We start from the raw sequence: 18,019 nt of genomic DNA, 5'->3' as shown, positions 1-18,019 counted from the left end.
TGGCCTGAGCAAGGACCTGAGGGAAAGCAGGGCATCGGCGGCTCCCTGTCCCCCTCCCATGCAGCAATCCCACGACACCTGGTCTGGAACCGGTGGCAACGTTGCTGCCCACTCCCCGTGGCCCTATGCCCTAGAAGGAGCCAGGCCTCCAGGCAAGAGGCTCTGGCTGAGCATAGGACCCCGGCCTCCGTAGGCCCAAACAGCAGCACCTACCTCCCCTCTTACAGGCTTCCTGGAGCCTCATCAGGTAGCTCCAGCCAGCACACAGCCCAGACCAGCATGGTAAGTGGGGCCCGGAGAGGCTGGGACCTGGGATGAGGGCCTGGCCTCTGCGTCCCTGTTCCTCTTCCCATGGGCTATCCCATCCGTCCCCTGTGAAGCCCCAGTAGCTATCCCACTGGTTCTCCAGGCAACGAGGGAAGAGCAAGGTACCCAAGCCTCCGTTTCCCTGGGCTCCAGGGACCTCTTAAGGGTCCACTCCCTCCCTGTACACAAGCAGACACAGTGGCCACAATGGGGGTATATGGTCTGATTTCTGACCTTCCCCAGACACCATCTCCCCATTTTTACCTGGTTGTGGGAGATGTTCCAGGAGCCATCTGGCTACCCTGTACTCCTGCTTGGGTGTGCTCTCCAGCCTGCAGTGTTTCCTGGCCTGTGAGGGCCTTTGACTACGTGCTCAGGGGCAAAGGAGGGCAAGATAGGGGCATCCCTGAGGGTGGAGACAGGCCAGGATGACTCTGGGACCTGTGATGCTAGCAATACTCAGTCATGGTCCTCTTCCTGTGCAGGGCAGAGCGGGTCTGGTGCAGGGCAGGCCTCACGAAGCCTCTTTAAAGGATTCACTAGATTCTCTGTTGAGGTTTGATTTCTTGAATTTCTTCACCCTTTAGTATAAGGTGACTATCTGCCTAAGATTTAAACAGATCCGTGGTGTGGCATTTGTAGTTTATAACAAGAAATGTATATTTGGTCTTCGTCCTGTTCCTGGCGCAGAGCTGCTAAAACCTGGAAGTTTCCTATTACGAAGGACGATAAAGGGTCTTTTGCTGTGTTAATATTGACTTGCTGAAAGCCTCTAGGTGACAAGGATGCAGGCCGGTAAGAACTCAGTGACTGGAGGGTGGGACTGGAAGTTCCTCCAGGGAGGGGAGAGGGTCCATCCATCCCCAGGGGCCAATGAGTTAAGCAACCGAGCGCGTGTAATGAAGCCTCTACAAAACCCCAAAGGACGGGGTTCAGGGAGCCTCAGGGTTGGTGAACTCGTAGGGATTTGGGGAGAATGGTGCTCCTGGAGGGCACGGAAGTCCTGTGCCCCTTCCCACACACACTTCACCCTCAGCATCTCTTTTATTTTTATTTTTATTTTATTTTATTTTATTTTATTTTTTAATGCTTATTATTTTAAAAGAGAGAGAGCGGGAGCAGTGGCCCTTCAGTTCTTGGCTTTTCCACAGAGGCTGTAGGAGATGTAGGTCATAAGAACTCCCCCTCCCAATCTCTGATCTCCCCTGATGTCCCTACCACCTGAGCGGTACTTAGGTTGACTGTCCCCTCCTTGCTGGCTCTGGGTCCCGGGATAGGTCCTGAGGAAGCTCTGTAGGGAGAAGGTGCAGTGGCTCAGGTGGTACGACCACCATGCCCTTGGTCCAGCAGGCCAATTGCGCCCCCACACCCAGTATGGAGCTGCGGGGGGAGGGGGGACAGGGCTTTCAGAGGGTCCTGCTTGGGGGAGGAGGACTTTAACCGGGAAGGGGGCCTGAGAGGTCCAGTTAAGGGATTTCCTCATCCATTCCCCTTTCTGGGAGCCCCCAGAACATGGTCTAGGGAGCCCTATAGTGCTTCAGTAGCAGAGCCCAAGGGGAAGCAGCAGGATGGGTGTGGGAAGGGGTGGAGCGGGCAATGAGGTCTGAGCTTCCAGCTTTTTTCCCCAACTGGTGCTTCTGGAGGGCTGCCGTCCCCACATGCCCCATGAGTGGGTTCCCCGGCCAGACCAGGATCTGGGTAGACTCCAGGACTCCTGCTTGTTACAAGGGGTCGGACGCTGAAAATGGAGTTCTGACTTCCATGGAGGCGTCCTCCATGGAAATGGAGGCACTGAGGAGCGTGAGAAGGCCGTGGAAGCAGGCATTTATCTTTCTAGTTTCCCCCCAACTCCTCTCTCTCCTCTGTTGGCTAACCCGAAGAAATTCCCCCAGGGGGAGGCGGGAGGGGTCTTATCATGCAGATTGCCTCACCCTCCTCTGTAGGCTGGAGAGGGCCCTTGTGACAAACTGCCTTGTTGGTGCTGACCAGACACTCCCGACGGACCAGTTAAGACTACATTTCTGGGAGAGGTTGAAACTGCAATTAGGTTAGGTATGAAGCCCAGGTTTGTGACTTGGCCTGACATAAGTGATCCCATCTTGGGCCTTGGTTTTCCTTTCAAAAAGTCCCTTGCCTGGTCTCCCTTACAGACGTCGATGTGGGAAACAAAAGCAGAAGAAAATGGCAGATAGAATTAAGTTTCCTAATAACCTGCAGCCCATTGACAAATACTTGAGGCTGGCAGAGTAAAACGTTTCTCCGGGAACTCCCCACAGTCTCAAGGCTGATGGCTTTGCTAGAATGAAAACAACCTTCTCTCCACAGGCAAGACCGCCAATATCCTGTGAGCCTTCTTTAGCATATGAAAGTCTCACTGGAAACTTCCCCTGGACTTTACCTCCCCCAGCTCCATAGTATATATAACCAGTGTCTCTTCATGGTCCCAGGGCAGCTCTTCCTGCCCACCGGTTCTGTCCCCGTGCTTTAATCAAATCACCTTTTTTGCACCAAAGATGTCTTCAAGAATTCTTTCTTGGCTGTTGGCTCCAACCCCGTGAACCCCACTATCACCCCAAAAACCTCATCAGATGTGTCCAAGAAACTGTGGAAACATGGATTCTAAAGTCCCTTTCAGGGGTGCCTGGCTGGCTCAGTCAGTAGAGCCTGTGACTCTTGATCTCTGGGCGGTGAGTTCAAGCCCCACATTGGGGGCAGAGATTACTTTGAAAATGAATGAATGAATACAACAAAGTCCCTTTCAGCATTTGTATTCTCTGAGCAGGGTTATTATGTAATCTGGTATTCTAGAGTGCAGATTGACCTGGAGGGGAGGGAGACAACAGGCAAAATCAGTCAGGAGGCTGTGGCAGGGCCTTCAGGAGAGATAAGTGCTAACTGGAGGTGATAAGAGTGGGAAGGAAAGCATAAAAGCAAAACACAGTGATTTTTCTCAGAGAACCAGCCTTTGAAGTAGGATTACCAGATAAAATACTTCTATTGAAAAATTATTTTTTATCTGAAATTCACATTTACCTAGTGTCCCGGGGCTTTTTGATTGTTGTTTTCCAAATTTCACAACCCTACTTCAAAAATGTACCTGCAAGGACTGTGACCTAACTTGGGGGCTTCTTGTAGAGACATTGAGCCACCAACCTCCTTTCCCAGCGCCGGCCAGCCCTTTTCTCTCTCTCTACAGCACAGGCCTCAAGGATGGGGCCTTTCTCCCTTTCCTCCTCAACCCTGTCCTCACTCCCTCCATCCCCTGGGCTCCTCCTCACAAGGCCTGACTCTGGGGCAGGCGGCAGGTACCAGAGTTACCCCTTCCCGTCGCTTACTCCCATACTAAGCCTGCAGCCTCTCCTGAGACTTTCAGCTCTGATCACTAGAGGGAAAGATACGGGAGGACAAAGACAACACGACAAAAAGTGTACAAGGCTTTAAAAGGGATCACACTTGGGGCCTCGGGTTTTCAGCTGTGGACCACCACTCCTCCACAGCGATTTAAACACCTCCTCTTTTGTTCCTGAGGAGGAAGCTCGAGGCTGAACGTTCTGGTGCCATCTATGTCCGGGGACCCCTTTGCCGTCCAAGAGCACTTCTGCACTCACTGCACCCCACGGCCCACAGGACTGCGAGCCGCTGGAACGCACTGGAGCTTAAGAGACTGGGCCTCATGTTGAGAATTCAAGACACGTATGTAAACTCTCTGGAAAGGCATGAAAAATGCAACAAAACTAAGGAAGCTTTTTGAGGGAAGGAAAAAACAGGTGCCTGGGTGGCTCAGTTGGTTACGTGTCTGACTTCAGCTCAGGTCATGATCCCATGGCTCATGGGTTCAAGCCCTACGTCGGGCTCTGTGCTGACAGCTCAGAGCCTGGAGCCTGCGTCAGATTCCGTGTTTCCCTCTGTCTCTCTGCCCTGCCTCCACTGGCATTCTGTTTCTCTCTCTCTCTCTCAAAAATAAAGAAACATTAAACAAAATTCGGGGGGGTGGGGGTGGCTTCCAGGGGGCTCAGTCAGTTAAGCGTCCGACTTCAGCTCGGGTCATGATCTCACAGCTTGTGAGTTCAAGCCCCGCATCAGGCTCTGTGCTGACAGCTCCAAGTCTGGAGCCTGCTTGGGATTCTTTGTCTCCCTCTCTCTGCCCCTCCCCCCCTCGCACTCTGTCTCTCTGCCAAAAATACTAAAAAAAATTTGGGGGGGGGGGGTGCTGCCTGGGTGGCTCAGTGGGTTAAGCATCTGACTTCAGCTCAGGTCATGATCTCACGGTTCATGGGTTCGAGCCCTGCATCAGGCTCTGTGCTGACAGCCTGGAGCCTGCTTCGGATTCTGTGTCTCCCTCCCTCTCTGCCCCTCCCCTGCTTGCTCTCTCTCGAAAATAAATAAAAACATTAAAAAAAATTTTTTCTTAATATGAAAACACATGTAGGCTTTAAATTTTGCTTTACTGTGGCAAAATGCACATAAAATTTACCACTGTCATTGTTTTTTGAGAGAGAGCAAGTGGGGGAGGGGCAGGGAGAGAGAGAGAGAGAGAGAGAGAGAGAGAGAGAGGTGAGAATCCCAAGCAGGCTCCTTGCTGTCCATGCAGAGCCCAATGTGGGGTTTAGTCTCATGAACCATGAAATCATAACCTGAGCTGAACTCAAGGTGCTTAACCAACTGAGGCACCCAGGAGCACCCACTTTCACCATTTTTAAGTGTACTTGTCAGTGGCATTAAGTAAGTTCATCATCATTACTCCTCTTTAGAACTTTTTTATCATCCCATACTGAGACTCTACCCATGAAACAGTAACTCCTCATTCACCTTTCCTTCCGGCCCCTGCAACACTGTGCTGATAGAGAAGAAACCACATTTTATGTCCATGAGTGGGACTGCTCTGGGTACTTTCTGTAATAACCAGACAGTATGTGTCTTCGTTTCTGGCTTATTTTTCCCAGCGTGATGTCTCCAAGGTTCACCCTCTGGGAGCATGTGCCAGAACTCCATTCCTTTTACCAGGCACCGGGGTGGCTCAGTTGGTTGGTTAAACATCAGACTCTCGATCTCGACTCAAGTCACAGACTCAAGTCACAACCTCATGGTTTGTTGAGTTCAAGCCCGGTGTCAAGCTCTGTGCCGACAGTGTGAGGCCTGCTTAGGATTCATTCTCAAAATAAATACATAACCTTAAAAAAAAAAAAAATTCATTCCCTTTGAGACTTGATAGTGTTCTGTGCAGGTTGTTTTGTTTTTTAATGTTTATTTTGAGAGAGAGAGTGAGCAGGGAAGGGGCAGAGAGCGAGAATCCCAAGCAGGTTCCGTGCTGTCGGCACAGAGCCTGATCGAGCCAGCCAGGCGCCCCATTCTTACAGTTTTACACATACCGTAGCGCCCTTAAAAAAATACTCTCAAATTTAGAAACAGGAACCTACACTAGGAATACAATCTGGTTTTCTCATCAAATTAACAGGAGAGGGCTATACACAACTGACGAGACGAGCATTTATTTTCCACCTTTGCAGAAAACCGAAGATAGGCGCCCCCAAAACGGTTCCTCCCAGCCCGCCCGCCAACAGCACCCTCTGGGGCCTCCAAGGACCTACAGCTCCGCCTAACCGCCGGCAGTGGCGGAGACTCGGTTTCCCAGAAGCCCCCCGGCTGGGTCCCGCCCACAGCTCTGCCGGGCGCCCCCTGGCGGCGCGCTTCAGCTCGGCTCCAGTTCCCGGCGGCCCGCGCGGCACGTTCTCGGCGGAAGGGCTGCTCGCGATGGCTGGGGCTGGCTCTGCCGCTGTGTCCGGGGCAGGGACCCCCGTGGCGGGTCTCGCAGGCCGCGATCTCTTCGCCGAGGGGCTCCTAGAGTTCCTACGACCGGCTGTGCAGCAGCTGGACTCTCACGTCCACGCTGTCAGGTCCGAGAGGGAAGGGCGGGGTGGGGCCTCTTCTCGCTTTGGCCGTGGGGGGCAGGGGGCGCCGGGAAGGGGCGGGGCCAGGTCCGGAAGGGGCGGGGCTGGCGGGAGGCTGCGGGCCTAGGCTGGCTTGGCTCAGGTCTTGGGAAGCCTCCAGGGGAGCCGGCTCTTTGAGTCCCATTAACTGACCGTGTAGGCCTCGAAACTCTTTGCAGAGAGAGCCAGGTAGAGCTCCGGGAGCAAATTGACAACTTGGCTACTGGTGAGTAAGCATCCCTGCATTCCCGCGATCCTGCAGCTCGCTTTTAGGACCTCGTGTCTAGCCCACCTCCGGGTGGGTTTGTGTCGTGTGCTTCCAGGACATCAGGGCTCCAGTGATTCCTGCTTCCCTAAGTTTCTAGTGACCGGCCCATGTGGGTGCAGGCGTGTCTTCATCCCACTTACCAGCCTGCCTTCCCCAAGAACGAGGAGCCATTAGGTGTTAGTTTGCAGCTTACTTCCATCCCCCAGAGCTGTGCCGAATCAACGAGGATCAGAAAGTGGCCCTGGATCTCGACCCCTATGTCAAGAAGCTGCTTAATGCCCGGCGACGAGTTGTCTTGGTCAACAACATTCTGCAGAATGCGCAGGTAAAGGAATTCCCTGCGAACAGTGATCCTTTAGAAGTCCTCAGGGTATTCTCATTTTCAAGGGATGACCATAAAAGTCACTGTGATTTTTAGTCTTTGGGGAAAGAGAGTTGTCAACCAGTGTCAGCCATAACAGATCTTATCATCTTCATTCTCCATACCCAGCTGCCCTCATTTAATGTTCTTCGCACCTTAGAGGACTTACATCAAGAGGGAGCGAGGCCAGGGTGTTTTCCCGCATCTAGCGGACGGGCCGTTCTAAAGCTTTACCCGGAGTAGTTAGGATTCCAAATCTTGTCTTGTAGGAACGGCTGAGGCGACTAAACCACAGTGTTGCCAAGGAAACAGCCCGCAGGAGGGCAATGCTGGATTCAGGAGTTTACCCTTCTGGTTCCCCGAGCAAGTAAACAGGCCAGAAGATGGGGCTCGTGCCTGGCCCCGTAATAGCACAAGTACTCTTCCCCGGCTGCCTTGCTTCCTCCGGGAACTCCCTGTAGACCTTGGGACATCAAACAGGCAGCCCAGTTGTTTCTGTCTGAAGCACTTAAGTCTTACCCACTTCTACGGGGCCCAAAGAAACCTGTGTACAGCAGGACTAATGATCCCAAAGGATTTATTATGGCTCTTGCTTCCAAGAATGGGCCGAGGACTCTACCTTTTTAAAACCTACATTCTCAAGGCCCAGCTCCTCTACCTTCAAGCCTAGTGAGGGGCTTCCTCCATTGCATGTCCTCTACCTGTGACTTGTTTTCCTTTGTTTACACTGAGGATCTGAAGGGCAGGCAAAGTCAAGGTAATGACCTATGTCTACCCTCTTTTGTGGATGGCACTGGGCTTGAATACAGTGGCAGTATTGGTAGAACCATTTCATTCAATAAATGCTTAAACAGTGTTCTAGTTGACTTTGGTATATGGAAAGGTTCCAAGAATCTTTGTAGAAACTTTAATTCAGATACTGCTTCAAATTGTGATCTAGTGTTTACAATGAGAAGACTCAAATACCACTTTCATTGAGAAGTACAGAAAGCAAAAAAGGTTGCCAGATGCCAAGGAAAAACGAGCAAGAGCCCTACGAGGAAGTACTTTAATCACTTTTCTTAGGAAAAAAAAAATTCCAGGCACTAACAGTTCACAACATTTCAACAACAAAGTACTGTTTGAGGGAGGTTTCCGGGACCTGGGGACTCTGAAGTCTTAGGAAGAAAGGCTGGTCTCCTGCTTCACTATAGATGGATGGCATAGGTCGTAAATGGGAGACTTCTGGCTGTTGAGCCAAGTGGAACCCAGTGGAATGACACTTCCTTCTATAGTTTCTTTTCCTTCCCGTCTCCCTTTTCCCTCAGAAATGCCACCACATAAAGTCCAGTAGCAGTTAGCTTGGGCTCCAGTCTTCACCTTGGACAGCAAAGGGGATGAAGATAGGAAGGAAGGTCACTCCTGAGTCTCCATGCTTTCCTCTTCCTCTCCTTGAGGTGGTTCTTCCGTATTCTCCTCCTCTTCTTCTCCTTCCTTCTTCTCTGGTGGCTTCTCATAAGCCTTTTCTGAAGGTGTCACTATCACTCCATCCCAGGTAGAGATTTCAGAAGCAAGATCTGGAAAAAAAATGCGATTTCAGGCAACTAGCCCAGCATACAAGTCATAACCTACACAGTGGAAATAGTAACACATCTGAGTAGCGTAGAGCTTTGTAGAGCAGAGTACCATAAAGATCCCCTGACCCACAACGATCACTCACAGCTGGCATCACCCTCCTGGCCGAGAATCTTCCGAAAGCCACCATGTGAGAGGATTCGGACCAGAGTCTGAGCTGTGTAGCACACCATGTCCTAAAGGGGAGCAGAGTGAGAGTAAACTAGAAAGGGGAGTTAAAGTACCGTATCTGATGAATATTCTCATGAAAACAGCTGAGGACAACTTTAATTTCAAGACCAAAGTTTGTGAGAACCCCCAAATCCCTGACCCCTAAAGACCACATTGCCTTTGCCTTCTGATCTGGAGTATTCAGGAGTAGGACACAACACGCAATTGCAGAGCTGACCCCATACCTGTTGTTCCAGAGTCATGACTGTGTGTACTCTGAAGTTGCCACTCTCACAGGGGTCAGTGATACCCACTGACCCTGGCAGGAACAGTCCTGCAGCCAGGATCTGTAAGCAACGTCTGAAGCACACAAGAACGTTTAAAAAAAAAAAACACACAAGACCTCTTACACCCAGCCCCAAACCCAAAGAAGCATGCTGTACCTGTATGCCACGTTTAGGGCCAAAGGCTGTCTGGTGGGATTGTTCATCACAGCATAGTGCCCCTGGAAAATAATCAACCTGGTAGGTGTGCCATAAACTTGACAATTCTAGCCAGACAAACTGAAACCTCAAACATTCACAAAACAGATTATTGAAGTCTAAGTAAAATGTTCATATTCAGAAGCAGTTCTGAAACTAGCTGCTCATTCACTGATTTCTCATTATCTCATTACTAAAATTACATCAGTAACAAAGAGGAATAGGGACAGTAAAATTACTCATTCAACTGGAACTCTAAAAACCCAACGCAGTAATAAACACCATGTATTTACTGAATTATTGCCCACCATGAGACTGATTTTCAGCTTCACCAAATTTCCGATCCTGGCCGGTTTCAGAATAACTGCTGTTAAATAGGGGTGACCAGGAACTCCAACTGCCCGTTACTTACAAGTAAGTCAAGGATCCAGGGTGTGAGGGGCTCAAAGCCAGGAAAACGAATTCTCAGGTCCTTCAACAGTCTGATGAGAACTTTAACTCTGAAGGTAAGAGGAACCCAGGGATTAAAATAACATCATGTACTTCCATCCCTGAGGTACAGAGCTGTTGTTATTTCTAAAACTATACATTCTGTTTCTCTCCATCTAAATTTGCTTACTTAGGGGCACCCGGGTGGCTTAGTCAGTTAAGTGTCTGACTTCAGCTCAGGTCATGATCCTACAGTTCATGGGTTCAAACCCCACATCAGGCTCTGTGCTGACAGCCTGGAGCCTGAAGCCAGCTTTGGATTCTGTGTCTCCCTCTCTCTCTGCCCCTTCCCCACTCACTGGCATGCTCTCTCTCAAATGAATGTTAAACAAAAAAACCTTTTAATTTGCTAACATAAGGTGTATTAAAAAAAAAAAAAAAAGAAACCTGGCCAATTATAGCCAAAGAGTTTTAACAGAGGAAGTATGGAGGTATCCTGCTATTCAGTATAATTAGAATAATTAGGTTATTTAAACTCAAATAGCAAGGAACTCACGTGGACTGAGAAGCATTTTCCTCAAACCAGCGGGCATGTCTGATGGCTGCTAAGGCGCTCTGCAACACCTTGATGTCCACTATAAGACCAGCAGAACAGGCCACGATGAAACACTCCTGTCACTAAGCAAGCAATTCAGCCTCCTTGTAATTTCTTAAACCACCCCAGGTTCCTCAGACCAGCAAATCACTTGTCTAGAAATCACTATTCCTCCCCTAAACCAAATCTGTAAGCACGCAAGATCCACAACTTTCTCCAAGAGCCCATTCCCTCCATAAATACTGTCCTCCAATCCACTTGCTTTCTTGGCCATCCTGTCTGGCAGTTTCACTAGCAAGCTAGTAAAACTGTCTCCAAATTACAGAGGGAGATAGTGAAGTCTGGGGGTCAACTTAGGTCCAGAAGGTTTCACGTGGAATGGCAACTAGCTAAACACTCAACAGCAACCTTGTCTTATACCATGTTTTGAATTTCCCCCAAGTATCCCAGAAATGGAAAAAAAGGACTAACAGTGGAGTTCTGGGTCCAGTTTTCGGAGATTGGGTGGCACTGTTGTAATGAGAATCTTCACTGTAGCATCAGAGGAACTGATCTCGAAACCAGTTTCATTGGTCAGCATGGTCAAAACTGAAAGAAAATCAAAACCTGTAACGCCCCCATCTCCCTTAGATGACCAGAGGTAAATATAGGGTTGAAGTAGGAGAGCAGATAGGTTTCTAAAAACAGCAAGAGTCCAGAATGAGGATTCAAGATACTTTTATAAGAAAGAGATGGGGCGCCTGGCATGGGACACTTGACCTCTGGGGCACGAGTTCGAGCCCCACACTGGGTGCAGAGATTACTTAAATATATAAACTTCAGAAAAATAAAAAAATAAATAAAAGTAACGGAGATGAACTGGGTATCAAACACTGGAGATCACTGCAAAAACTTCCGCAACACAGAACTCTGCATTCAAGAGGCGGCTGGCTCAGAATGCGTGGTTCAGTCAGTTAAGCACCAACTTCAGCTCAGGTCATGATTTCGCTGTTGGTGAGTTCAAGCTCCACATCGGGCTCTCTGCTGTCAGTGCACACACAGCCTGCTTTGGATCCTCTGTCTCCCTCTCTCTGCCCCGCCCCTCAAAAATAAACAGTAACAAAAAAAAATCTCTGCATTCACTCTTCTTTCTAGCCTGACCTTTGTTAAAAGTGTAGTTGTCATTATAGGCCTGGCTCCTACTGAATACATGTCCAACAACAAACTCAAACCAACCTTCAGAAGGATCTTGTGCTCTTAGGCTTTCCACAACTTTGTTCCCTAGGGCAGCAACAGCTTCCACTAGATTGAGAGAAAAGGAGACCATGAGCATTGTAATTATTCACATACTTTCTGTACATCTCTATGGTACTCCACACCGATTTGTGCCCATGTACAAGGCTGGAGCAGGGGCAAGCAACAGAATAAACGCTTGTACAAGGGAAAGCTAACACTCGAACAGAGAAACAGGAAGTCTCAGGGAATAGGCCACCTCCTATACCCACATCCTTTTATAGGAGAGTTTCTTGTCAGTGGCACTAATGCCATGTGGGGCTGGAGGTAAGGTACACCCTGTGCACTGCAGGGTACTCAGCAGCATCCCCGACCTCCACTCCTTTGATGCCAGTAGCCCCAAATGTCTCCAGACACTGCCAGATGTCCCATGAGGGACAAAACCACCCCCTGCTGAGAAACGCTGCCCTGTAGTAACTGGCCATACATTCTTTCAGACACACAGCCCAGACTTTGTCCTTTATTACCCCAATATACATTTAAAAAAATGAATTCCCCATTCGTTTTCCAAACAACCTTTCCTGCAAGAGATTTGGGCTTTAAAGATCCCTATGCCTCAAATGCAACTTTCCGCTCCTGTGGCCAGAAAGAGGTGCACTCACATGTTGGCAGAATCTTTAGGATTACCACCAGGTCGGCCACGTTGTGTCCGGTTGTCATTGTTCCCTTTTTATATGATCCCACCTGTCGGACTTCTTCAATTTGCTGTTGGAAAAGGGATTTCGGGGGGGGGGGGGGGGGGGATGTAGAAGTGAAAGATGGCCTAATTCCTCTCAGAAATCAATGACGACACAATTATTACCCAGAATTGGAAGTAGCAGAGGTCAAATGATATCCCAAAACAACCACATGAAAAGCCTGATACATTATGGCTACCTGATAGCAGTAATACAAGTTTTATCCCTGAGATCACCACTAGTAGAAAGGAATCCCACTATGCTTTCCTTTCCATTTCAAACTTGGCTTTGGAGATTAAGGAAACTTCTGCACAACCAAGGCTGCCCTTTTCTATGACTAAATCATTAAAGACTCACCACTTCAAACGTCCCTGGAGCCACAATCAAATTGTCAATCACATTGTTTATTTTTGTCACCAGGGAAAGGATAGAGGCCTAAAAAACAGCATAAAATAAAAAATGCCCTGAAGTGAAAAATTACAGGCAACTTTTCAGAGTTTGAGTATTTTCCCCTAATCCCTTCTAGACAAGCTGAATCAATACCTACACAGGGTTTTGAAAACACTCTGACCCTTCTGGCCTTGAATATGCCAGGAGAGTAACTTTTTGGCCCAAAGACAGAGTCCCCAGTGACAATATGAAAGCACATGTAATGCTTATACAATCCACCTGGCACTCTCCCTCTACCCACAAGGAGAAACCAGGCGAACAATTAAACCCTCTGTCAAGTTTAGGCTCTGGTAACAGGAACCTCACCACGGCTATTCACTTCTCTGGCTTTCTTAGAGAAATCCGAGGAGGAAAGCCAAAAGAATATACCTGTTCGGCAGAATTAGGAGCAAGGTCCTGATTCCTCTTCAGCAAGGCCTCACTGAAGGAAGTTTCATCAGGTGCTGGCTTGACCCGGGGGAAGGCCATTTCACACTAGAGCAGAAAGAAACACGGATACACTGTTTACCGAAAATAATGCATAGGATGGATCCTTTGCTCTGTTGCCACAACAGAAAAAAACTGGAAAGAGAAAAATCTACGCTTCTTCTTACTCCTTAAGATATTCAAACAAGTATACCCGCCACAAGGACTGGCCATAATGTAAGCTCTCGGCGCTTTTACACCAACAGACAAGCCAGAGACCCAGTTAACCTTTCAGAACAAAGATTGCAATCCTGTTACTGCCAACAGGGGCCAAGCACTCACCAAATAGAAATCAAATGGAATATGTGGCACGAAGGGCCTGAACCTAAAACAAGAACAACAAGGCAGATCATTCATCAGACAAAGTGGGGCCACACTCCTCAGCGGGGAGCCCGGGAGCCGGACCTCACCGAGGCGGGGCACCCAGCGCCCCCCGACTGCAGCCGGGGGGGGGGGGGGGGGACTGAAGCGCGGACCGAGCCGTGCACAGGTGCAGGAACCGGCACTCACCCTCCTCCGGGGCCTCCTCTGGAACCAAAGCGCCCGCCACGACCACGGCCTCGGTCACCCCTACAACGGCAGAGATTTAACTGGCGACCCCGCCGAAGGAGCCCGCAGCACACCGGCCGCTCTGACTCCCGCTTGCGCTTCTCGCTCCCGGTGCCCAGCGTCACCACACCGCGCCTCCTCCCTGGACGACTCGATCACAACCCACAGCGAACAACGCCGGGCTGCACCACCGGGTCCCCGCGAGAAATGCCCCATGACCCCCGGGCCACGGCCCCCAGCGCTCGAGGGACGAAAGCGGCTGCCCCTTTATCCACCGACGCGGTGGAGCCTTTACCCGCACACCCTCTCTCCCCCGGACGTGGCGCGCTGGGTCTCCGCGCCTCCACAGCCCCCGACCGCCGCCGTCGCCCCGGCCGAGAGCTCTCGGGCTTCGGGCAGACCCCGGACGCGCGGCCCCGTCGGGAGCCCCGGCTCCTGTCGGCCCACCTTCCCGAAGTTTTCGGGGGAGCACCCTGAGCCTTCGCAGAGCAGCCCAGTGCCCTCACCTCATGGCGCCCGAAATCCCGAACAATGGAGTCCACGCCAACCGCCCCTCTCCTCGGAGGAGCAGACGACCGGAGACGCGGCTCGCCGGCGCGTCCCAACAAGCTCTGCCGCGATTGGGCCGCGCCGCACCCCGCCGCTAATGCCCATTGGCTTACTTTGGCAGACCGGCCTACAGACCAATAAAGAACGCCTGCTGTGTCAGAAACTAGCCAATAAGAACAGACTTGCCAGTAGTGACTATTTTTGTAACCAGACCCTAGGTGGCGCGGTGTAAAGAAGCCAGAAGAGACCTTTCTATAGGATTCCAGTGCCCGCTCGCACGTCGTAGCAGAGTGGCGCAGCGGAAGCGTGCTGGGCCCATAACCCAGAGGTCGATGGATCGAAACCATCCTCTGCTACAGCGGCTTTCTTTTTCTTTCTTTCTGCGTTTTCCTCCTTCAGGACACTATTTAGAGTTCAATTTTCTTCAGTGTTTTTTGGTTTTTTTTTCCTCCAGGACACTATTTGGAGTTCAATTTTCTTCAGTACTTAAAATCACCTTTCTGTTACTTTCTCCTTCCTCAAAAATGCAGCCTTTAAAACCTGTTTTTGCCATCAGCAAGTGAAACGGGAACGGGAAGGACTTTAAGCAACACCACGCCTGGGTGGAGTTCACCGAAGGCTGGAAACTTACGGCAGGAGAAGCGGATTTGAGAAAAGGGCATATACTGACGGAACCAGAGGGAAGAGCACTGATGGTAAGGGACTAGAAGTGAAACTGAGGCAGCCTTTGAAAGAGGGCTCAGAAAAAGCGAGCAGGGGAAGTGAGAGGGAGCAGCCCTCGACCGCACATCCGCCGCCGCTCCCGGGCGGCCGCGTCTCCGCCGGGTCAGCGCGCTCCCGCCCGGCGAGCACGCGCACGCGCTGTCCTTGCGATCCGACGGCGCGCAGCGCTGCTCCTGCGCCTCCGCGAGTCCTCGTTCTCCCGCTTCTTGTCTGCTCTTGTACTGATGAACGTTTATTTCCTTCCCCGCCTCTGTTAATTGGAAGTTACGCATTCTTTTAGCGGTTACTCTAAAAATTACACCATACATCCTTGAGTTTGCAAAGTCTGGTTTTATGCAGTACTTATATCCTCCTCGTAAAAAATGCAGAGACAATGTAACTGCATTTACCACCATCACTCCCCCCAGAATTAGTTGCTGTTGCTGTTGTGTAATTCTGTTACTTTACTGATGTATAATTTACTACAGCAAAAAGCACAGATCTTAAGCTTTCCTCTCGATTAATTTTGAGTAATGTATTCTGTAACCATCACGTAATGTATTCATGTAACCATCACGCAGGTTAAGGTAAAGAACATTTTCATCACTTAAAGTTCGCTCATACCCCTTTACCCTGCCCCTGGAGGGAATCACGATTTCCTATTTCTGTGAGCATGGATTAGTTTTGTCTGTTCTTGAACTTCACATCAGTGGACTCATACTGTATGTACTCCCCCCCCCCCCCCGCCCCCAGTTTCTCTTGCTTGACACGTTTCAAGATTCTCCACGTTTTTGCATTTATCAGCAATGTATTTATTTTTATTTATGAGTAGCATTCCATTGCTTGAGTATATCCATTCTCTTGTAGAGCCATTATTCCCACTGGCTGAGACATACAGGAACACATTTTGGTTGTTCGAACTTTGGAGCCATTATGAATAAAGCTGCTATGAACCTTTTTTGTGGAAGATTTGTGTGGCCAGATACATTCGTTTCTCTTGGTAGGTGTACATGTGTACAGAATTTAAATTCTGTATTATTATTTTTTAAGTAAGCTGTATGCCACACCTGGGTCTCAAATTCAGGACACCTCCCCCCACCCCCTGATGAAGCGTCCCATGGCTCCACCGACTGAGCCAGCCCGGTGCCCCTTTCACCTTTGTTTCTGAAGGACATTTTCTCTGCATAGGGAACTCTAGCTTGGAGGTTATCTTCTTTCAGCACATTTATGGTATTATTTTGCTATCTTTGGCTTCCACTTTTGCTGTGGAAAAAGAATTGCCAACCTAATGGTTGCTCTTTTCAAAGTAATCAATCCTCCTTTTTTCCTATTTTATTTTTAAAAATTTTTTAAGTTTATTTATTTATTTGGAGAGAGAGAAACAGACCAGATGAGTGGGGGAAGGGCAAAAGTAGGGGGAGGGAGACCAAGCAGACTCCACGCTGCCCGTGTAGAGCCTGATGAGGGACTTGAATTCACAAACTGAGAGATCATGACCTGAGCTGAAGCCAAGAGCTGGCTGCTTAACCGACTGAGCTACCAAGACACCCTTTCCTATTTTAAAGATTGAGCCTTTGATTTAATTTCCCACTATTTCACCCCGATGGGTCCCAATATGGATGTTTTTAACCTCACTTGAAGTTTGTTGAACTTCTTGAATCTGTGGCTTAATGTATTCCATCTATTTTTTAAAGTTTCTCAGCCATAATCACTTCAAATATTGCTTCTACCCTGTTTTTTCCCCTCCTTTCGGGGCTCCAAATAAAGGTGTTAGATTTTTTCACAGTATCCTTTCTGCCTCTAACACTCTCTTATGTTTCCCATTTCTGTTTAACCTGTGCTTCACTGTTGGTAGTTTCCCCATTCTTTCTTCCAGTGCATTCCTTGCTCCTCAGTTGAGTCTAACTGTTAAACTCACCGATTGATTCTTAATTTTGTTTTTTGAATATCCTGGGTGTGAATTTTCTATTTATTTCTGGTTTACCCATGTCCAAGGTTTCCCCCAAGAGTGCAGCTTTCGGGACCCTAACCCAAAACAGGAAGGTGGCTTGCCAGGTTTCTCACCTTCAGGGACATTTGGACTACAATTTTTGTCTCACTTGCCCCACACAACGCATTTTCTGCCACCAATTCCAATCAGCAAATGACTCCAGGGCACAAGCAGTCTTACCATTGTCTCACCTCTCAGACTTCCTGTCTTTCACACCCTCAACACCAATAATTCTTCACTGTCTTTCAGTGTTTTGAGTTTTTAAAGCATTTCATCCAAAATTTTGAGTTGTCTTCAGCTCAGGGATCGGGCAGCTGTTTAGTCCACCACTGGAAACAGGGGCTCAATTACTGAATTCGATTTTGAGCATAGTCATTTCTCCTGAGTTTCACTCCACCAACCCAACGGCCCACTGGACACCTCCACTTGGGGATCTATAGGCGCCTCACACCCAATAAACTAAAATGGTTATCATTCCCTTGCGCTTGCTTAGGCAGCACATATTATAAAACTGTCATCACCCCTCAAAAGCCTGCTTCTATAGCTCCTCAGCGAATGGGTCAGTGTTACCTAAACCTCAGTTATTTGTATACTGTCTTCTCGAAGTCCAATTGATTCTACTTATAAAATAGCTCTCTATAGTCAACAATACTGTGTTATCCACGTAAAAAAGTTGTAAGTGGGACGCCTGGCTGGCTCATGGTAGCACATGTGACTTTTCCTCTTGGGGAGGTGAGTTTGAGCCCCATGTTGGGAGTGAGTAGTTTACCTAAAAAAATAAAGGGGGCTTTTTTTTTAGGTTTTTAAGAGGGTAGGTCTCATGTGTTCTACACACACACACACACACACACACAAGAACACAATGAAATGTTTGGAGGTGATGGATATTACCTTGATATTGTGGTGATGGTTTCACAGGTATATACATGTTCACACTCGTCAATCATATACATTAAATATGTACAGTTTATGCCATATCAATTATACCTCAATAAAACCCTCTTTTTAAAAGTTCCTTCCAACCCTCCAACCCTCCCCCTACATCTCAGGGATGCGAGAGAGGATCTAAGCATCTGACTCTTGATCTCGGCTCAGGTCTTGATCTCAGTGTTATGTCTTCAAGCCGGCGTTGGTCTCTGCACTGGGTATGAAGCCTACTTTTTTTTTTTAATTTTTTTTAACGTTTATTTATTTTTAAGACAGAGAGAGAGAGAGAGAGAGAGAGAGAGAGAG

At 48.9% G+C, this 18,019-nt stretch overlaps 2 protein-coding genes and 1 non-coding gene across 4 annotated transcripts; 2 read left to right on the top strand and 1 right to left on the bottom strand.

Moving 5' to 3' along the window:
- The first annotated feature begins 1,436 nt into the window (after positions 1–1,436).
- SNAPIN (SNAP associated protein) lies at positions 1,437–7,718 on the top strand. Its single transcript, XM_060644867.3, has 5 exons — positions 1,437–3,999; positions 5,814–6,200; positions 6,413–6,459; positions 6,708–6,826; positions 7,132–7,718. The coding sequence occupies exons 1-5, from the start codon at positions 3,980–3,982 to the stop codon at positions 7,231–7,233; spliced, it is 675 nt and encodes a 224-aa protein (XP_060500850.1). The 5' UTR covers positions 1,437–3,979; the 3' UTR covers positions 7,234–7,718.
- A 178-nt stretch (positions 7,719–7,896) lies between these two features.
- ILF2 (interleukin enhancer binding factor 2) lies at positions 7,897–13,566 on the bottom strand. 2 transcript variants are annotated; one of them, XM_078442426.1, is made up of 13 exons: positions 13,507–13,566; positions 13,279–13,321; positions 12,901–13,005; positions 12,439–12,516; positions 12,007–12,109; positions 11,348–11,413; positions 10,604–10,720; positions 10,094–10,172; positions 9,521–9,608; positions 9,070–9,131; positions 8,872–8,986; positions 8,562–8,652; positions 7,897–8,418 (listed from the first exon to the last, which is right to left on the bottom strand). In XM_078442426.1, exons 3-13 carry the CDS (start codon positions 12,997–12,999, stop codon positions 8,258–8,260), a joined length of 1,059 nt encoding a protein of 352 aa, XP_078298552.1. In that variant the 5' UTR covers positions 13,000–13,005; positions 13,279–13,321; positions 13,507–13,566; the 3' UTR covers positions 7,897–8,257. The 2 variants fall into 2 exon arrangements, with proteins under 2 accessions (XP_078298552.1, XP_078298553.1); XM_078442427.1 differs by lacking the exon at positions 12,439–12,516.
- An 812-nt stretch (positions 13,567–14,378) lies between these two features.
- Positions 14,379–14,450, top strand: TRNAM-CAU (transfer RNA methionine (anticodon CAU)). The gene has a single exon. It is a non-coding gene; the product is annotated as a tRNA-Met (tRNA).
- The last annotated feature ends 3,569 nt before the right edge of the window (positions 14,451–18,019 follow it).

Source organism: Panthera onca, chromosome F1, assembly GCF_046562875.1.
Source record: "Panthera onca isolate mPanOnc1 chromosome F1, mPanOnc1 haplotype 2, whole genome shotgun sequence".
NCBI classification, from domain to species: domain Eukaryota; kingdom Metazoa; phylum Chordata; class Mammalia; order Carnivora; family Felidae; genus Panthera; species Panthera onca.
The sequence above is the reverse complement of the archived record's forward strand: the minus strand, read 5'-3'. Positions and strand labels throughout refer to the sequence as shown.

Coding starts and splice junctions, on each gene's coding strand:
- ILF2 (XM_078442426.1), bottom strand. CDS start 12,999: ATGGCCTTCCCCCGGGTCAAGCCAGCACCTGATGAAACTTCCTTCAGT. Junction 10,721..11,347: donor AGCACAAGATCCTTCTGAAG/GTTGGTTTGAGT, acceptor ATTTTCTTTCAG/TTTTGACCATGCTGACCAAT. Junction 8,653..8,871: donor TCATGACTCTGGAACAACAG/GTATGGGGTCAG, acceptor GCTCCCCTTTAG/GACATGGTGTGCTACACAGC.
- SNAPIN (XM_060644867.3), top strand. CDS start 3,980: ATGTTGAGAATTCAAGACAC. Junction 6,460..6,707: donor AATTGACAACTTGGCTACTG/GTGAGTAAGCAT, acceptor TCCATCCCCCAG/AGCTGTGCCGAATCAACGAG. Junction 6,827..7,131: donor ACATTCTGCAGAATGCGCAG/GTAAAGGAATTC, acceptor CTTGTCTTGTAG/GAACGGCTGAGGCGACTAAA.